This window comes from Oryctolagus cuniculus, chromosome 2 (genome assembly GCF_051225735.1).
Source record: "Oryctolagus cuniculus isolate XC-2025 breed Fujian yellow rabbit chromosome 2, ASM5122573v1, whole genome shotgun sequence".
NCBI lineage: Eukaryota > Metazoa > Chordata > Mammalia > Lagomorpha > Leporidae > Oryctolagus > Oryctolagus cuniculus.
This window is the reverse complement of record NC_142868.1, coordinates 175,617,784-175,634,669: the sequence shown is the minus strand read 5'-3', so window position 1 is coordinate 175,634,669 and position 16,886 is coordinate 175,617,784. Positions and strand designations below refer to the sequence as shown.

The 16,886-nt window shown below is 40.1% G+C and overlaps 2 protein-coding genes across 17 annotated transcripts in view; one reads left to right on the top strand and one right to left on the bottom strand.

Annotated features, from left to right (window-relative positions):
* Window positions 1-16,886, top strand: part of BIRC6 (baculoviral IAP repeat containing 6) — a 255,140-nt gene that overhangs the window by 84,869 nt on the left and 153,385 nt on the right. For 10 of the 16 annotated variants that reach the window (XR_016229486.1, XR_016229487.1, XR_016229488.1 and 7 more), the window contains exons 11-17: window positions 3,124-3,273; window positions 6,145-6,370; window positions 8,732-8,892; window positions 9,914-10,045; window positions 10,512-10,643; window positions 14,021-14,199; window positions 14,956-15,089. Coding sequence is in view for 13 of the 16 variants with exons in the window: in XM_089326560.1 (XP_089182686.1) it covers window positions 3,124-3,273; window positions 6,145-6,370; window positions 8,732-8,892; window positions 9,914-10,045; window positions 10,512-10,643; window positions 14,021-14,199; window positions 14,956-15,089 (1,114 nt within the window). In the remaining 3 variants the exon portion in view is untranslated. The remainder of the gene's footprint in view (window positions 1-3,123; window positions 3,274-6,144; window positions 6,371-8,731; window positions 8,893-9,913; window positions 10,046-10,511; window positions 10,644-14,020; window positions 14,200-14,955; window positions 15,090-16,886) is intronic. The other 6 variants (XM_089326564.1, XM_008254565.5, XM_089326562.1 and 3 more) reach the window with 2 other exon arrangements.
* MEMO1 (mediator of cell motility 1) overlaps window positions 1-16,886 on the bottom strand; it is a 652,780-nt gene that overhangs the window by 492,769 nt on the left and 143,125 nt on the right. The gene's annotated exons all lie outside the window — the stretch shown is intronic.

Below are 16,886 nucleotides of genomic sequence, written 5' to 3'. Positions count from 1 at the left end.
CGAAGCTCTCCCGTACCTGCTGCTTCCGAGGGTGTACATTACAGGCAGCTGGAATTGGGAATCACAATCAAACCCCACCACTCCATTATGGGATGTGAATGTCTTAACGGCAGACATGAGCCCACTGCTGACTTAGTAAAATATATACAGTTTGTGCTCTAAACCCTGCCCTTGTCTGAAAGTGTCTCTGCTTCTTCATTTTGTGAAGAATGCTGTGGATGGAGTTATTAGTTGACAGTTTCTGTGCACTTCGAATGTCATCCCAGAGCCTTCTGTCATCTGTAGTTCCTGGTAGGTCATCTGTTGATGTTACTGTTTCTGTGGTGTCATTTTTATCTTGCTCATTTCATGATGTTCTATTGGCCTTTGACTCGCAACACTTTGTATGTGTGTGTCTCTGTATTTGTCCTGCTTGACTCATTGAACTGATGGATTTGTGGTGAACAGTTTTTCATCAAATTTCGGAAATTTTGGCCTGTTCTTTATTTCTTTGCCTTTTTTTCCTCAAAGATTTTATTTATTTTGAAAGAGAGGTAGACACAGACACACACACACACACACACACACACAGAGACTATCTATTGGTTCACTCCCCAGATGGCTGCAACAGCCAGGGCTGGACCCCGTTGAAGCCAGGAACCAAGAGAATCTTCTGGGTCTCCTACCTGAGTAGCAGGGGCTCACCTTCCACTTGGACAATCTTCCACTACTTTTTCCAGGCCATTAGCAGGGAGCTGGATCAGAACTGGAGCAGCCGGGACTTGAATGGGGCCAATATTGGATGCCAATGTTGCAGGTGGCCACTTTACCTGCTGTGCCACAGTGCTGGCTTCCCATTTTTTCTTTCTTTCTTTCTTTCTTTTTTTTTTTTTTTTTGACAGGCAGAGTGGACAGTGAGAGAGAGAGACAGAGAGAAAGGTCTTCCTTTGCTGTTGGTTCACCCTCCAATGGCCGCCGCGGCCGGTGGACCACGCTGATCCAAAGCCCAGAGCCAGGTGCTTCTCCTAGTCTCCCATGCGAGTGCAGGGCCCAAGCACTTGGGCCATCCTCCACTGCACTCCCTGGCCACAGCAGAGAGCTGGCCTGGAAGAGGGGCAACTGGGACAGAATCGGCGCCCCGACCGGGACTAGAACCCGGTGTGCCGGCACTGCAGGCGGAGGATTAGCCTATTGAGCCGCGGCCCTGGCCCCCATTATTTCTTACAGATTTTTTTTCTCTCCTCTTTATGGAGTTTGTTACATGTATGTACATTTTGTTTTTTGATAGATTTATTTATTTACATGAAAGGCAGGGATTTACAGGGGCTGCGGGGGTGGGAGGTAGAGGGTGGCGGGTGGACACAAAGAGAGATATCTTCCACTCACTGATTTCACTCCCTAAATGGCTCTGATAGCTGCGGTTGGACCAGGCTGAAGCCTTGGCATTCCTTTTAGGTACCCTACACTGGTGGCAGGGGACCAAGCCCTTGGACCATCTTCTGCAGACTTCCCAGGACACAAGCAGGGAGTGGACAGGAAGTAGAGTAGCTGGATGGGAACTGACGCTGACATGAGATGCTGATTAGGTGATGGCCTAACCACTGTGCCACAATGCTGGCCTCATATATATGTTCTTGTAATTGATCAGCCTCTTAGACCTAACATTCTTTTCATTTTTTTTCTTCTGTTTTCAGGTTGGTTAATTTCTCTTGATCTGTCTTCATTTCACTGATTCCTTCTACTGCCATCTCAGATGTGCTTGCCTCTCTAGTGAACTTTTTATTTCCATGATTTTACTTAGCAAGTACAAAATTCCCCTTTTGTGCTTTTTAAAATAGTCGGGACCGGCGCCATGGCTCACTTGGTTAATCCTCCGCCTGCATCCGCCGGCATCCCATATGGACACCAGGTTCTAGTCCCGGTTGTTCCTCTTCCAGTCCGGCTCTCGGCTGTGGCCCGGAAGGGCAGTGGAGGATGGCCCATGTGCTTGGGCGCCTGCACCTGCATGGGAGACCAGGAGGAAGCACCTGGCTCCTGGCTTCCGATTGGCGCAGCACCGGCCGTAGTGACCATTAGGGGAGTGAACCAACAGAAGGATGACCTTTCTCTCTGTCTCTCTCTCATTGTTATCTGTCAAATAAATAAAAATTAAGAAAAAATAGTCTACCTTTGCTGAGTCATTTGGAACATTATTTACTGAAATTTTCTATACCTGCTTTTCTCTTGTTCCATAGAAATATTTACAATAGCTTCTTTAAAATCTTGATCTGCTAAAAGAGAGACCTGGGTACTGTTTTCTGCCCCCCCCCCCCCTTCTTGAGTATGGGTCAGTCTTTGCATGTCTTGTAATATTTCATTTGTTAGTAGATTCTGACTTCTCCCTTCTTGGAGGTTGTTGCTTTGGTTTGTAAATTTCCTCACCAAATCTGTTTGCAGTGTCAGCTCAGGTGGTCTCTTCATTTTTTTCCCCTCAGTTTTATTTTGAAGTTGTTTTTCCTTTTTGTTGTGTCAGCATAGGTTCGTATTCAGTCAGACACTGATAATCGTTGTCCTTATTCTGTCATGCTGGAAGTGAATCTCCGGATTGTTGTGTTAGAATTACTATTCTCTGTTGATGGTTGTTTGTCTTAAATGGTTGCTCTTTTTTTTTTTTTTTTCCTGTAACAGAGATATAAAAGCTAGAAATTTTATTTGCTTTCATTTCATTGTGGGCACTTCAGAAAACAAGAAATATCTGTTCAGTTTGTACGGCTAGGATTTACAGGTTAGACTGTGTTTCAGTTCCTCTTCTGTAAAATGGCCCCAGGGACAGTCCCTACTTCAAGGGTTTGGGGTGATGATTAGATGAATTAATTCAAGCTCCTAAAACAGTGTCTTGCACATAGTTAATGCTGGTAAATACTTGTTTTCAGGTATGTTTATCTGTTGGTCATTTTGTTCGTTACACTTGGTTTGCAGTTTGCAAGTCCTTTGGTAATTAAATTTCTAAATTCTCAGGGATATATTACTTTGCTAGTCCTCCTTATCTGCCTATTAAGTAATGGTAAAGCAAATTAAGTCTTAATTAAGTAGCATTGTATTTACATATTTGAATGTTCATCCATAGTCCATATATCAATGTTGATGGAATTTTGCTGCACTTAGGTGGTGAGCTTCATTTTCTCCAAATTGGAGGCACCTGTGATGATATTGATGAAGCTGATATTCTAGTGGATGGATCTCTTTCCAAAGGAATAGAACCATCTTCAGAAGGTTCTAAACCTTTGTCAAATCCTTCAAGTCCTGGCATTTCAGGTATGACATTACATTTTAAATGTGTTTTTTAAAAATGGAAAATCTGGTGATTTTAAGTTTTCTGAGCCTTTCTAACGTAATTTTAACCACTATTTCAATTGTCATAATCAACTTTTGGTTGCTTTGAGGAGGAGAAGTTCATTTTCTTGTTGATATTTCAGCAGACTTGTTACTGCATGTTTTTGTCTTTGTTTTTTAATAGTTGGCAGATGTTATAGCACAGTAAAATGAGAAATGATTTTTATTCTGTAGTAGCTTAATATTAGCAGGACTGTGTAAGAGATAAAAACATTATTCCGCTTTTAAGGGACTTTTCTTCTAGTTAGGAAATAACAGGAGAGTTTATGCATTTAAGTATGGTGAAAATCAGTGGACTGGCTAACATTTTAATATGACAACAGGAATTAAAAGCCTGAAAAGGTATGTTTTCATTGAGGTCATTATCTGCACATTCACATTGCCCCATCATAAACTTCTGTATAGATTTCTTTTAGTTAGTGTGGTTTGTGTTTTGGCCTTTTTTACCCACCCATCTTCCACACTGCTCTCCAAAGCTAGTTTTTTCTTTCTTTTTTTAAAGATTTATTCATTTGATAGGTGGAGTTAACAAAGAGTGAGAGAGGGAGAGATAGAAAGAGCGAAAGAACTTCCATCCACTGGTCCACTCTCTAAATGGCCTTAAGTGCTGGGGCTTGCCCTGCTGAAGTCAGGAAGCCAGGAGCTTCATCCAGGACTCCTGTGACCGTCTTTGGGTCATCCTCTGCTGCTTTCCCAGGCACATTAGCAGGGAGCTGGATTGGAAGAAAAGCTGGGATTTGAACCAGTGCCCATATGGGATGCTGGCATTTCAGGTAGTGGCTTAACCCATTGTTCCACAACTCTGGCCCCCAAAGCTCTTTTTCCCCACCAAGAGTAGTAATGATAGGGCTGGTGCTGTGGTGAGCTGGTTTTAAGCTGCTGAAGCACTGGTATCCCATGTGGGTGCCGGTTGGAGTCCTGGCTGCTCTACTTCTGATCCACCTGCCTGCAAATGTGCCTGGGAAAGCAGACAAGGATGGCCCAAGTGCTTGGGCCTCTATACCCAAGTGGGAGACCCGGAATATGCTCCTGCCTCCTGGCTTCAGCGTGGCCCAGCCCTGGTCCTTATGGCCATCTGGGGAGTGAACCAGTGAATGCAAAATCTCTGCATCCTCCCCACCAATCACTGTCATTCTTTCAAATAACTAAATATATCTTAAAACAAAAAAGAAGTCCCGATAGCGCATTACTCCTTGCTTTAAAAACCCATTCTTTGCTTTAAGGAGTTTGATGAAACCATGCTAGCTTGCTTCTCAGTCTCCAGTTACAAGAAACTCTACGTGATTTCCTGAATATGTAATTCTATTTCTTGTGCTTCATGGGTCACACTGAGCTTTCTTACCTCCGTTCTTTGTTTTCTTTTGTGTTTCCATTGTTCTGTTATGTTTTGCTCTTAGCACTGACAACATTTTTCCCTTTGAAGATAGCATTTAAAAGAACTTTAATAGGCCGGCGCCGCGGCTCACTAGGCTAATCCTCCGCCTAGCGGCACCGGCACACCGGGTTCTAGTCCCGGTCGGGGTGCCGGATTTTGTCCCGGTTGCCCCTCTTCCAGGCCAGCCCTCTGCTGTGGCCAGGGAGTGCAGTGGAGGATGGCCCAGGTGCTTGGGCCCTGCACCCCATGGGAGACCAGGAAAAGCACCTGGCTCCTGGCTCCTGCCATCGGATCAGCTTGGTGCGCCGGCCGCAGTGCATGGGCTGCGGCGGCCATTGGAGGGTGAACCAACGGCAAAGGAAGACCTTTCTCTCTGTCTCTCTCTCTGTCCACTCTGCCTGTCAAAAAAAAAAAAAAAAGAACTTTAATAAATAGTTAATGAAAAGTGTGTTTAAACTCAAACGTATTCTGAGTAGAAATAATTCACACTTATATTTGGGCATTTGAACTTCAGTTACAACATGAACACTTATATTTGGGCATTTGATCATCCTTGCACCAACAGCAATATCTTCACTGTATTTTCTATCAGAATTTTTTGGTGTTGGAAGACTTTCCTCTGCTGTGTTAGCAGTATTTCCGGCTGCTTCTACCTACTAGATTCCAGGAGTATACACACTGTCCCCATTAGGACAACCAAATATTTCTAAGTGACTTGTTGTCCATCGAATCCTCTTCAACTTGAGATATACTGACCTATTGTAATTAATCTAGGCTGATTGTCTTAGTTAACTATATAATTTGCTATAAAAACTAACATACTGAATGTGTTAATATTTTATAGGTTACTGGAAGAATGGAGAATTTCTATATAAACTGCAAAGAGTACTTTTTAATAAAGATTGAGCAATGAAATAATATGAAAGGACATTGATATTCTATAAATGTTTACAAATATTTAATATTGCTTTATTTGGATTTAAAAGGGTCTAAACTTAAAGGAAAAGATATGGTTTGAAGTAAACACTACAGTAATTTTGTAGAACTGTAGTCATATTTCTTTGTAAAAAATTTTCTAAACCTACCAGATCTCATATTTAAGTCTTTTTAAAATTCATTTTTAATTGAAATAAGAAGAGCTTCTCAGTTTTGACTAATGTTAGACATTTTGTAGATGTGAATTCAATATTTGTAAAAGAATATTAAACTGTCTGACACAGATTGTTACTGTTATGCTACTGGTAGGTTTATAAGATACTTTTAACTACCATGAAAGTGGGAAATCTGAGCCTACTTTATTAGCTTTAAAGGTATCTGGCAGTGTTGTAATTGAATAGACCAAAAACATGAATTAAAACTTCAGCTTCCTTTTTATTTTTTTTTCCAACCTTTCGATTACTTCATTCACTAATATTAAGGAGTTGATTTGTTGGTGGACCAGCCTTTCACTCTTGAAATCTTGACGTCTCTAGTGGAGCTAACCCGCTTTGAGACTCTGACTCCACGGTTTTCAGCTACTGTTCCTCCATGCTGGGTTGAAGTTCAGCAAGAACAGCAGCAAAGGAGGCATCCTCAGCATTTGCATCAGCAACACCATGGAGATGCTGCTCAGCATACTAGAACTTGGAAACTGCAGACTGACGGGTAAAACCGCTTCCTGAGATACTTTGCTTTAAGTCCATATTATGTGTGTGTTAGAGACAGTGTGGGATTCCTGGGGATGTTACTAGTAATTCTCTTAATTTTTTCTTATTACCGATACTATTCCATCTGTCATCTTGATTTTGGGAATTGCTATTCTTATTCTCAGTGGTAGGGTAAACTAGTGATTGTAATTCACCATTACAATAATTTGGTCACTTGGTTCATGAATATATTTAAAAAATATTTAAATGCTTGTTGGCTTTTTTTTTTTTTTCAGGCAGATATTCTTGTACTCTAGTAGTAGGGCTCTCATAGAATTTACATTCTAATAGGGAAAAACAGTGAACAGATCCAAGGAGATTTCAAAAAGTTGGTACAGTTAAGAGATGGTTTTGGGTTGGGTTGTCTGTTCTAGCAGTTAAAGACACTAGCTGGGATGGATGTTGTGATACAAATGAGTTCAGCCACTGCTAGGGATGCCTGTATCCCATATTGGAGTGTCGTTCAAGTCTTGGCTAGTCTGCTTCTGATCCAGTTCCCTGCTGATGTGCTAGAAGCAAAAGATGATGGCTCAACTGTTTGAGTCACTGCCACCCACTTGGGAGGCCCAAAAGGAGTCCTAGGCTGCTGGCTTCACCCTGTCCCAGTCCAGGTTGTTTTGGGCATTTGAGGAATTAATCAGCAGATGAAAGATCTATCCCCCCCTTTTCAAATAAATCTAAAGAAAAAAAAAGGTGCCAACTTCTCATTTTGGAGTGCTTGTGTTCAATACCTGGCTCTGTGCTAGACTCCAGCTTCCTGTTCTTGTAGACTTTTGGAGGTTGTGATGATGATTCCTGTGATTGCCTTCCTGCCACCCACATGGGAGACCTGGATTGAGTTGTCTTTGGCCATGCTCCTGTTGTTATCATGTGGACATTTCAGGCGTGAACCAGTGGATGGCAGCTCCATCTATCTATTTCTCTCTCTCTCTCTCTCTCTCTCTCTCTCTCCCTCTCTCAATTTAAAAGAAAAACCAGGTTTATTTTCATGCAAAAAATACTTCAAATGCATGCATTGTTTTTTCAGCATGTGTTTTCTATGAACTTTTTGACAACTCTGTGTATGCATCGTATTTCTAATTTTTCTGTACCAAATAAACTTGAACTTTTCCATTTCCTATGAACTTTTTGAACTACTTTTATCTGTACTATGCTGTGTGGTCATAAAAACTGTGAAGATTGTTAAAAACAGTATGCTGAAGGAATAGTTATGTAAGTGTATATGAGTGTAGTAAGCAAGTGGATTTTTAATCTCCAGAGGGATACTGATTCACAGGCAATAGCAAATACAAAGATCCTAAGGTGTGTTTTTTGTGAATTCTACAAAGAGTGTGAAGACCACTGTTGCTGGTGCGCAGTGAAGGTAGGGGAGAGTGGGAAGAAGTGAGATGAGACCAGGTGGCTGTGGGCCAGAGCACGCGATCATCCTTACACGCCTCAGTCAGAAAGCCTTTTATGTCGTATGAGATGGGAAGATGTTGGAGGGCTGTGAACGCAGCAGCGTGTGGTATGACTTGTTGTCCAAAAGGATTCCTGTGAGTACTGTGTGTGGAATAAAGGTGATTACCTGGGAGGGATGCAGTGATCAAACTGTAGTTTGATTGCTATTGTGCGAATAGTCCAGGTTAAATGCAGTGGTAGTTTGGACCATATTGACAGTGATGCAGGTTATGAAAGGAGAGGGCTGGATCATAGCAGTAATTTGGAGGTGAAAAGAGAAGAATTTGCTGAAATATTTAGCATCTGATGAGAGGAGAGTCAAGGATGACAGTGAGATTTTGCTTGAGCTAATTGAAAAGTGGAGTTTCTGTTTCATGATATGTAGGAAGAGATAAGAAGTATGCTTTTGTTTTTGTTTTTGCATGAGGAATTTGAGATATGTGGTAGACATCTGGGTGTGATGGAGTATGATTTGGAGATTTTCACTTTCTAACATGTATATAGAATTTAAAACCACACACACACACAGTACTTGTTTTTACTTGTTTTAAAATGAGTACTTGGCACCCTGGATACAGAGTGATGCCCAGGAATGTGTGATTATTTTGATGCAAGATGGTCCACAGTTTGAGAAATAATGATTTATTGACTAGATATATAAGTCTCAAGGCAGGTATTGATTCGTAAGGTAGGATCTTTCATTGCTCTAAGTTTAGCCTTCTCTGATTCCATGAGAAACATTAAATTTTACTGTGGACTCTACAAATCAAAAAGTAAGAAAAGTAATATTAAAGGAAATAAGCTTATGGCTGAAGGAAGTTTTTGTGTTTTTTTTTTTTTTTTGCTTTTAATTATTAGCATCTCCCTCTTTATTTGACAGTAACAGCTGGGATGAACATGTATTTGAATTGGTTCTACCTAAAGCTTGTATGGTTGGACATGTGGACTTCAAATTTGTTTTGAACTCAAACATCACTAATATTCCACAGATACAAGTGACATTGCTGAAAAACAAAGCTCCAGGCTTAGGGAAAGTTAATGGTAAGAACGGATGCAAATTATGTTTGAAGATTTTGTCTTGTGATTGATTTCTTTAAGTAAAAAACTAATTTTCACCTTGGTTATCTAGGTTTGATGCCCTTCCCTGCATCAGTAACCTCAGAGCTACTTGACTGCTGTATTTTTTGTGATTTTATTTAGAAAAGTAATCCAGAGAACATTTCAGAGCTTTTCAGTAATTCAGTGGTGTTCAGAATTGCATAAATTTGGATAATAATCATGCTGGGGGGGGGAGTAGAATTAGTTCCTTTGTGAGCTATTTTCAATTTTAGCATTACTGTCTTTATGCATTTCTTTTCCTGAGACTTGATTGTGAAGACTATGTTACCTGAAGTTAACTATTCTTTTTATAATGAAGCCATTGTTATATGTATTGTCAAATAATTGCCTGTTTTTATTTAGCTTTCTTGTAAGTTCAGAATTTGATATAGTGAATTATTAAATTGCATTCAGTTAGCATGATAGAAACTAAGTGTTACTTCTTAGTGTTTTTTTTTTTTTAACAAGTTAATCTAAAAGACTGATTTTAGGGTAAAATGGCAACTTAAAACCAGGAGTTCAGATATTTAAACCTGAAAGACTTTCTGTGTCAAAAATTATATGTACCATATATGTATGCGTTTGTGTATATATGTGTTTGTATATGTGTGTGTGTGTGTATGTATGTATTTTTGTGAGCTGTAACATTTTGATTTAATTGAGTCTAGGATTAGACATAGGTATTTTTAAAGCCCTGCAGGTGCTTATACTGTGTAGCACAGGATAAGAACTTTTAGTTTAGTCGCCAATAATTTATTTCTTCAGGTGAATGTTTTATTATCATAAGAGGAGAGAAAAGTACATAAAACAGTTATTTGAATTTTATTCTCTCCTGACAGCTATTTTGTTTCATCTGTCAGGAAAATCAAAGTATTTCCCAAATTAACAGAAAAATTTAGGTTTATAGGCACATAAATCATTGATATTAAACAAAATTAAGTTTACTAATATTTTTATCCTCTAGAAACAGCAGTAGATAGGCAGATCACCTTTCCTTTGTCTCCAGCTCTTAACATTGAAGTGGAACAAAATGGGAAACCGTCCCTGGTTGATTTGAATGAAGAAATGCAGCACATGGATGTAGAGGAATCACAGTGTGAGTTAAATTATAGAGCTGTTGTCCATGACAGTAAAAGGAGTAGAGATCCGAATGCATCATGTTGGGCACAAATTTCTTATGGCTTGCAAAAACCTGGTCTTAAAAACATGATTAAACATAACCAAAAATTCTGCTTTGGCAACATGCTTTAACTTTCAGCTCATCTTTGCGAACACAGCTGCGCTAATACTTGCATTCTTGTTTTTTAATGCCTTGGGATTTGAAATCAACTCATGGTCTCATAAATTTTTTGAAAATCGAGGTGAAATTTTAAATAATATGGGACTGGAAATCAATGTAATATATTGGATAATTGATTATAGTTCCTAAGCATGACAATGAATTCTTTCTAAGTATGCTATTTTGTGTGGTAGTATTATATGTAATTGAGTTAGATATTTGTTTATAAATAGTAACATAAATAAAAACTAATTTCAAAGAAAAATGTGTGTTTTCTTTTTAGGTCTTAGGTTATGTCCATTTTTAGAGGATCACAAAGAAGATATTCTGTGTGGGCCAGTGTGGCTTGCTAGTGGCCTTGATCTATCAGGGCATGCCGGGATGTTGACGTTAACAAGTCCCAAACTTGTTAAAGGTGAAGTAATAACATTTTTACAAAAGCAAATTGAATAATACTGCAATTGTAAAAATTATTTTTAAAAAATGAACTTGAAAACTTAGTGTTTTGTTTGGGACTTAATTAGAAATTCTATCAACTTGCTGGCTTCTGAAGTTATTTTCTCTTATAAGTCACTGTATATGAGACATTTGATCCTTTTTGGGTGATGGTCTCAGTGGTTTTTTTTTTTTTTATTTTTTTATTTTTTTATTTTTGACAGGCAGAGTGGACAGTGAGAGAGAGAGAGAGAGAGAGAAAGGTCTTCCTTCGCCGTTGGTTCACCCTCCAATGGCCGCCGCTGCAGCCGGCGCACCGCGCTGATCCGATGGCAGGAGCCAGGAGCCAGGTGCTTTTCCTGGTCTCCCATGGGGTGCAGGGCCCAAGCACCTGGGCCATCCTCCACTGCACTCCCTGGCCACAGCAGAGAGCTGGCCTGGAAGAGGGGCAACCGGGACAGAATCCGGCGCCCCGACCGGGACTAGAACCTGGTGTGCCGGCGCCGCAAGGTGGAGGATTAGCCTATTGAGCCACGGCGCCGGCCTCTCAGTGGTTTTAAAAAACTAAGGAAGTTACTGTAGTGTGACTTCATAAAGATCTTCTGAGAAATCAGACATATTCTGCCATTTTTATCTTATCATTTTAGACTCCTGTGTCATTAGAATGTTGTATATTGTATTATTTTTACTCAGAGGGCTTTTTTGGGGAAGTCTTAATTATATTTGATACAGTTTAGATCCTAAACAGATGCAAAATATAGTTTATGTTTAAAGGTAATTGATTGTTATGTGGATAGTAAGTAGAAATATTAGTTGTAGGTCTTTTTTTTGTATCCCAGAGGTCGATTAAAAAAAGCAAATAAAATACCGAGCTTGATTGTTGAAAAAATTTGGAGGCACAGTGAGGTGTGAAGGTCCTTCTCCAAACTAAGAAAACGGCTTACCACCCGAATTACAAATCTGAATTGCATGTAGTTCCTTCATAATGTTTGTGCTGTTCACATATTATTCTTAGTTGCAATGCATGGTATACAGTAGTCCCACTTGTCTACAGTTTTTACTTTCAGTGATTTGTTAGCCATGGTCAGTCTCAGTCAGAAAGTACTAAATGGAAATTCCAGAAATAACTAGTTCATTAGCTACAAATTTTGTTTTTAAGTTTCATTTATTTGAGAGGCAGAGTTACAGACAGAGAGAAGGAGAGACAGACAGAGAGGTCTTCCATCCATTAGTTCACTCCCCAAATGACTAACGGCTGGAGCTGTTCTAAACCAGAGCCTGAAGCTTCATCTGGGTCTCCCATGTGGGTGCAAGGGGCCCAAGCACCTAGGCCATCTTCCACTGCTTTCCCGGGTCATTGGCAGGGAGCTGGATCAGAAGTGGAACAGCTTTAAATTGTGGGCTGTTCTCAGTAGTGCGATAAAATCTCACATCATTCTGTTCTATCCAGTCCAGGTCATGAATCATCCTTTGGTCCAGCCTGTCTATGCCAAATATACTACCTGACATTAGTCACTCATGGCCTTCTCACCAGCCTGACCATCAAGATATTCTAGTTCTGGGTTGAAGTAACTTATTTCACTAGCACTGGCCCCAAAGCACAAGAGTAGTGATGCTGACAGTTTGACAGTGCCAAAGAGGAGCTTTAAAGTATGATTGTGGTTGTTTGAGAAGCAGAGAAGTAGATACCCAGATAGCTCTCATCAGCTGGTTGACTCCACAAATACCTGTAATGGCCAGAGCTAGTCTGGGGCTGAAGCTGGGAGGGGAGAAGTCAGTCCAGGTCTCCCACGTGCGTGGCAGGAACCCAATTATTTGAGCCATCACTGCTGCCTCCCAGGGTGTGAATTAGCGAGAAGTAGGAATCAGGAGCTGAGACTTGAACCTATAGACTGCTGTGTGGGACTCAGCTCTTAACTGAACTGCTAAATACCTCTTCTGTATTAGTACTTCTTTCAAGGAGAAAGGGTGAAAGTTCTTGACTTATTTAAGAGAAGAAAAATAATCTTAAACTAAGGTGGCTAAGATTGATGCTAAGAATGAATTTGCTGTTTGTGGAATTGTGAAGAAGGAAAAAGAAATTCATCCTAGTTTTGCTGTCACATCTAAAGTTGTAGAAGTAGAGCCACAGTGTGACAAATGTTTAATTAAGATGGAAAAAACATTAAACTTTATTGTAGGTATGTTATGTATAGGAAAAACATAATATCTATAGGATTTGGTGCTATCCATGGTTTTGGCATCCCCTGGAGGTCTTGCAATGTTGTCCTGTAGACAAAGAGGGAGACTATTGTAAATACAAGTTTCACTTTGTTTTCTTGATGGTATCTTATGCATTGATTAAATTTTCGAGACTGATATGATAGACTTCATACTAGTTTACAATAGTGAGTATAAGTTACTTGTATGTAATGAGCATGTGAAGCTTAAATTGTATGAAAATAAAAATAATGGTTCTGACACAATGGAGGGTTGAATTATATGCATGTATCTGGAAAGTCTCAACAATGTGAATGTGTTAGTTTTTTTAGAATTCATTGTTACTTAATTTAAATCCCTCCCTAAATCGTTAAAACTGGAGAAAATGGTTGCTAAATTTTAATGTAAAAAGTGAAATGGACCAAAAATATTTGAAATAGCTGCTTGAGAGGTAGCCAGATACTTGAATCTGGAGTAGTTCAGCAGTCAGTGTAACAGGGTGGTGCAAGCATAGTAGGCAGAGAAGTATACAGGAAACAAACAAGCAGAGTGGCTTTTGTGATCACAAAAGGGTTTATAACTGGTAAGGCATCAGTAGACTAATGCTTTGCTGGCATGTCTGTGAATCTGAAGGTATTTTTGCAAAGAATTTTGCATATAGATTGTATAGTATTATCACAATGCAGCTAAAACAAAATAAAACATAGTAGTGAAAATAACTATTTAACTAGAGTGCTTTCTGTTGTGCCAAGCACAGTGATATGTATTTTAATTATCTCTTGAGATAGACACTTTCTCATTTACCCTCTCAATTTACATTTAAAGTAAGGGAACCACAGAGAGGATCATTTGTCACATGCCTAATACATGGTGGAGTCATTGTTCAAATCCAGGTAGTGACTCCAAAGCCTTTGTTTTTTACTGGATATGTGTATACTGTGTATGTGCATACGTAAGACTGGCTAACTCCAATGTTTTTGGTTTTTGTTGCCATCATATGAAGATAATACAACAGTATGATAAACAATGTAATTAAAAAACTCTGACCTAGTATACTTTTCTTTTTGTGGAGTTAACTATTTAGCTTGCTCTATGAAGATGCAAAACAATTCCCTTTTTTGGTAATTCAGTTCTTTATCACATTGCATACTCTTTTAGGTATGGCAGGAGGAAAATATCGCTCATTTTTAATCCATGTCAAGGCAGTGAATGAAAGAGGAACAGATGACATTTGTAATGGTGGTGTACGTCCTGTTGTGAGACTTCCATCCCTGAAACACCAGAGTACTAAGGGTTACTCACTGGCTTCCCTCTTGGCTAAAGTTGCAGCAGGAAAGGTATGGCACTATGCTTTTTAGCCGTAGTGATGCTGTTTGAAGCACTGTGGATGTGAGTTGGCATAGTGCTGAAAGTGGTTTGGCTCTTTATTGATGTTTTACGTGATACTTGGTTTGTGTCACGTAAAACGTCAATAAAGATTTTTTTTTCTTTGTAATGATTTGCAGGAATATAATTAAGAAAATGTCTTGAATAGCTTTAGGCAAATTCTCTAGCTTTTATAAAGTATACTCAGTTAGGGAATAATTATAATAATTATCTTTATTTTAGAATTGATTCATTCCGTGTTGTTTACTTTCTTAGGTATGAGGATTCCTTTCCTATGTTCTGTACTGGTTCATCATCCTTTTTGTTTCTTTGTTTGTTTGTTTTTGTGAACATTTGGGAGGATGTAGGAAAAGAAGCTGGGAAGTAGTTATCTCATTTTTAAATTTTGCAACAATGGAGAATAGCAGTTGAGAAAGTGGTGTATCTCATAGAACATAAAGGAGCTGTAGCTGGAGTTGACTCAGCTTTGCTTTTATAATCTTTAATCAGTAGATTCTTGGTTTTAGAACAGTGACTATGTCTTTTTCCCCTCCTTTTATAACTTTGTCGAAAATTAGTCATTTATTGACTATGAGAGTAAAAACTGTGATTTAAGATTTATGTTTTGATAGTCATATAATTCAGTTACTTTTCCTTTCACAACATTAATTGTAAATAAGTTTTTTAGTTTTGTTTGTTTATTCAGTTATGTGTGATTGTATGCTTAGGAAAAATCATCGAATGTCAAGAATGAGAATGCAAGTGGTACTCGTAAATCTGAAAACCTCCGGGGCTGTGATTTACTTCAAGAGGTCTCAGTCACCATTAGAAGATTCAAGAAAACTTCAATCTCTAAAGAAAGGTAGTCTCATCCTCCTGCTATTCTCATAGTAATAAATAGACGATGTGTAAACATAACAATTCACGTATACAATTTAATAACCTACGTTTGGCTAGAAAAAAAATTTTTTTTAATTGGAGAAACTGAAAAATAGAGTTGGGGGGAATCAGAGGCAAGTAAGTGCTACCCCATCAGCTGGTTACTCCTTAGATACCTGCATTGGCCCCAGGGGCAAAATCTAGGAGCTAGGAACTCAATTTAGGTCTCATTTGGGTGACAGGAACCCAACTGCTTGAATCATTAATGCTGCCTTCAGGGTCTACGTTAGCAAGAAGCTGGTGACAAGAACTGCTGCCAGAAGTCCAGATCCATTTACTCCAGTATAACCCTAGCTTTTTTTTTTTTTTTTTTCTTTGACATACAGAGTTAGAGAGAGAGACAGAGAGAAAGGTCTTCCTTCCATTGGTTCACCCCCCAAATGGCTGTTACGGCCGGTGCTGCACCGATCCGAAGCCAGGAGCCAGGTGCTTTCTCCTGGTCTCCCATGCAGGTGCAGGGCCCAAGCACTTGGGCCATTCTCCACTGCACTCCCGGGCCACAGCAGAGAGCTGGACTGGAAGAGGAGCAACCGGGGCAGAATCCGGCTCCCCAGCCAGAACTAGAATCCAGGGTGCCGGTGCCGCAGGCAGAGGATTAGCCAAGTGAGCCGTGGTGCCGGCCTTTTTTTTTTTTTTTTAAATATATTTTATTTATTTGAAAGGCAGAGAGAGAGAGAGAGAGGTCTTCCATCCGCTGGTTCATTCCCCAAATGGCTGCAGCAGTGGGAGCTATGCCTATCTGAAGCAAGGAGCCAGGAGCTTCTTCCATGTCTCCCATGAGGGTGCAAGAGTCCAAGGACTTGGGCCATCTTGTGCTTTCCCAGGCCATAGCAGAGAGTTGGATCGGAAGTGGAACAGCCTGGACCTGAACCAGTGCCCGTGTGGAATGCCAGAATTGCAGGCAGCATTTTTACCCACTAAGCTACAGTGTCTTCCCCTGTTGTTTTATTTATTTGAAAGTCAAAATTATGGAGTAGGGGGACAACAGGGATAGTTAGAGATTTCATATCTGCTTGTTCACTCCCAAAATGTCCACAGTGGCCAGGGTTGAGCCAGGCTGAAGCCTAATCTTCTTCCAGGTCTTGCACTTTGGTGTCAGGGGCCCAAATACTAGGTCTGTCTTCTGCTGCTTTCCCCAGGCAATTAGCAGGGAGCTGGATCTGAAGTGGAGCAGCTGGGATATCAGCTGGTGTCCATATGGGATGAGGGTGTTGAAGACAGTGACTTTATCAGCCACACCACAACACTGACCTCCTATTGGACATTTTAAAAAGGGGCTAAATGTCTCTGTCTACCTGAGATTTTTGGTTGCTTTCCTTTTATCTTAAGCATTTGTAGCGGCCAGTGCTGTGGTATAGCATGTAAAGCCACCACTTGTGGTTCCAGCATCCCATATGGGTACCAATTCCAGTCCCAGCTGCTCCACTTTCGACCCAACTCCCTTTTAATACACCCGGGAAAGCAGCAGAGGATGGCCTAAGCCCTTGGGTTCCTGCACCTATGTGGGAGATCTGGAAAAAGCTCCTGGCTCCTGGCGGTGGATCAGCCCAGCTCTGGTAGTTGTGTTCATTTGGAGAGTGAACCAGAGGATGGGAGACCTCTCTCTCTCTGTAACTCTTTTAAATGAATAAATCTTTAAAAAAAATTTTTAGATTTGTGAGGGTCTCGATTTTCCTACTTCATTGGTTTATCACTGTTGTGTGCACTGTGCTTGCTATTC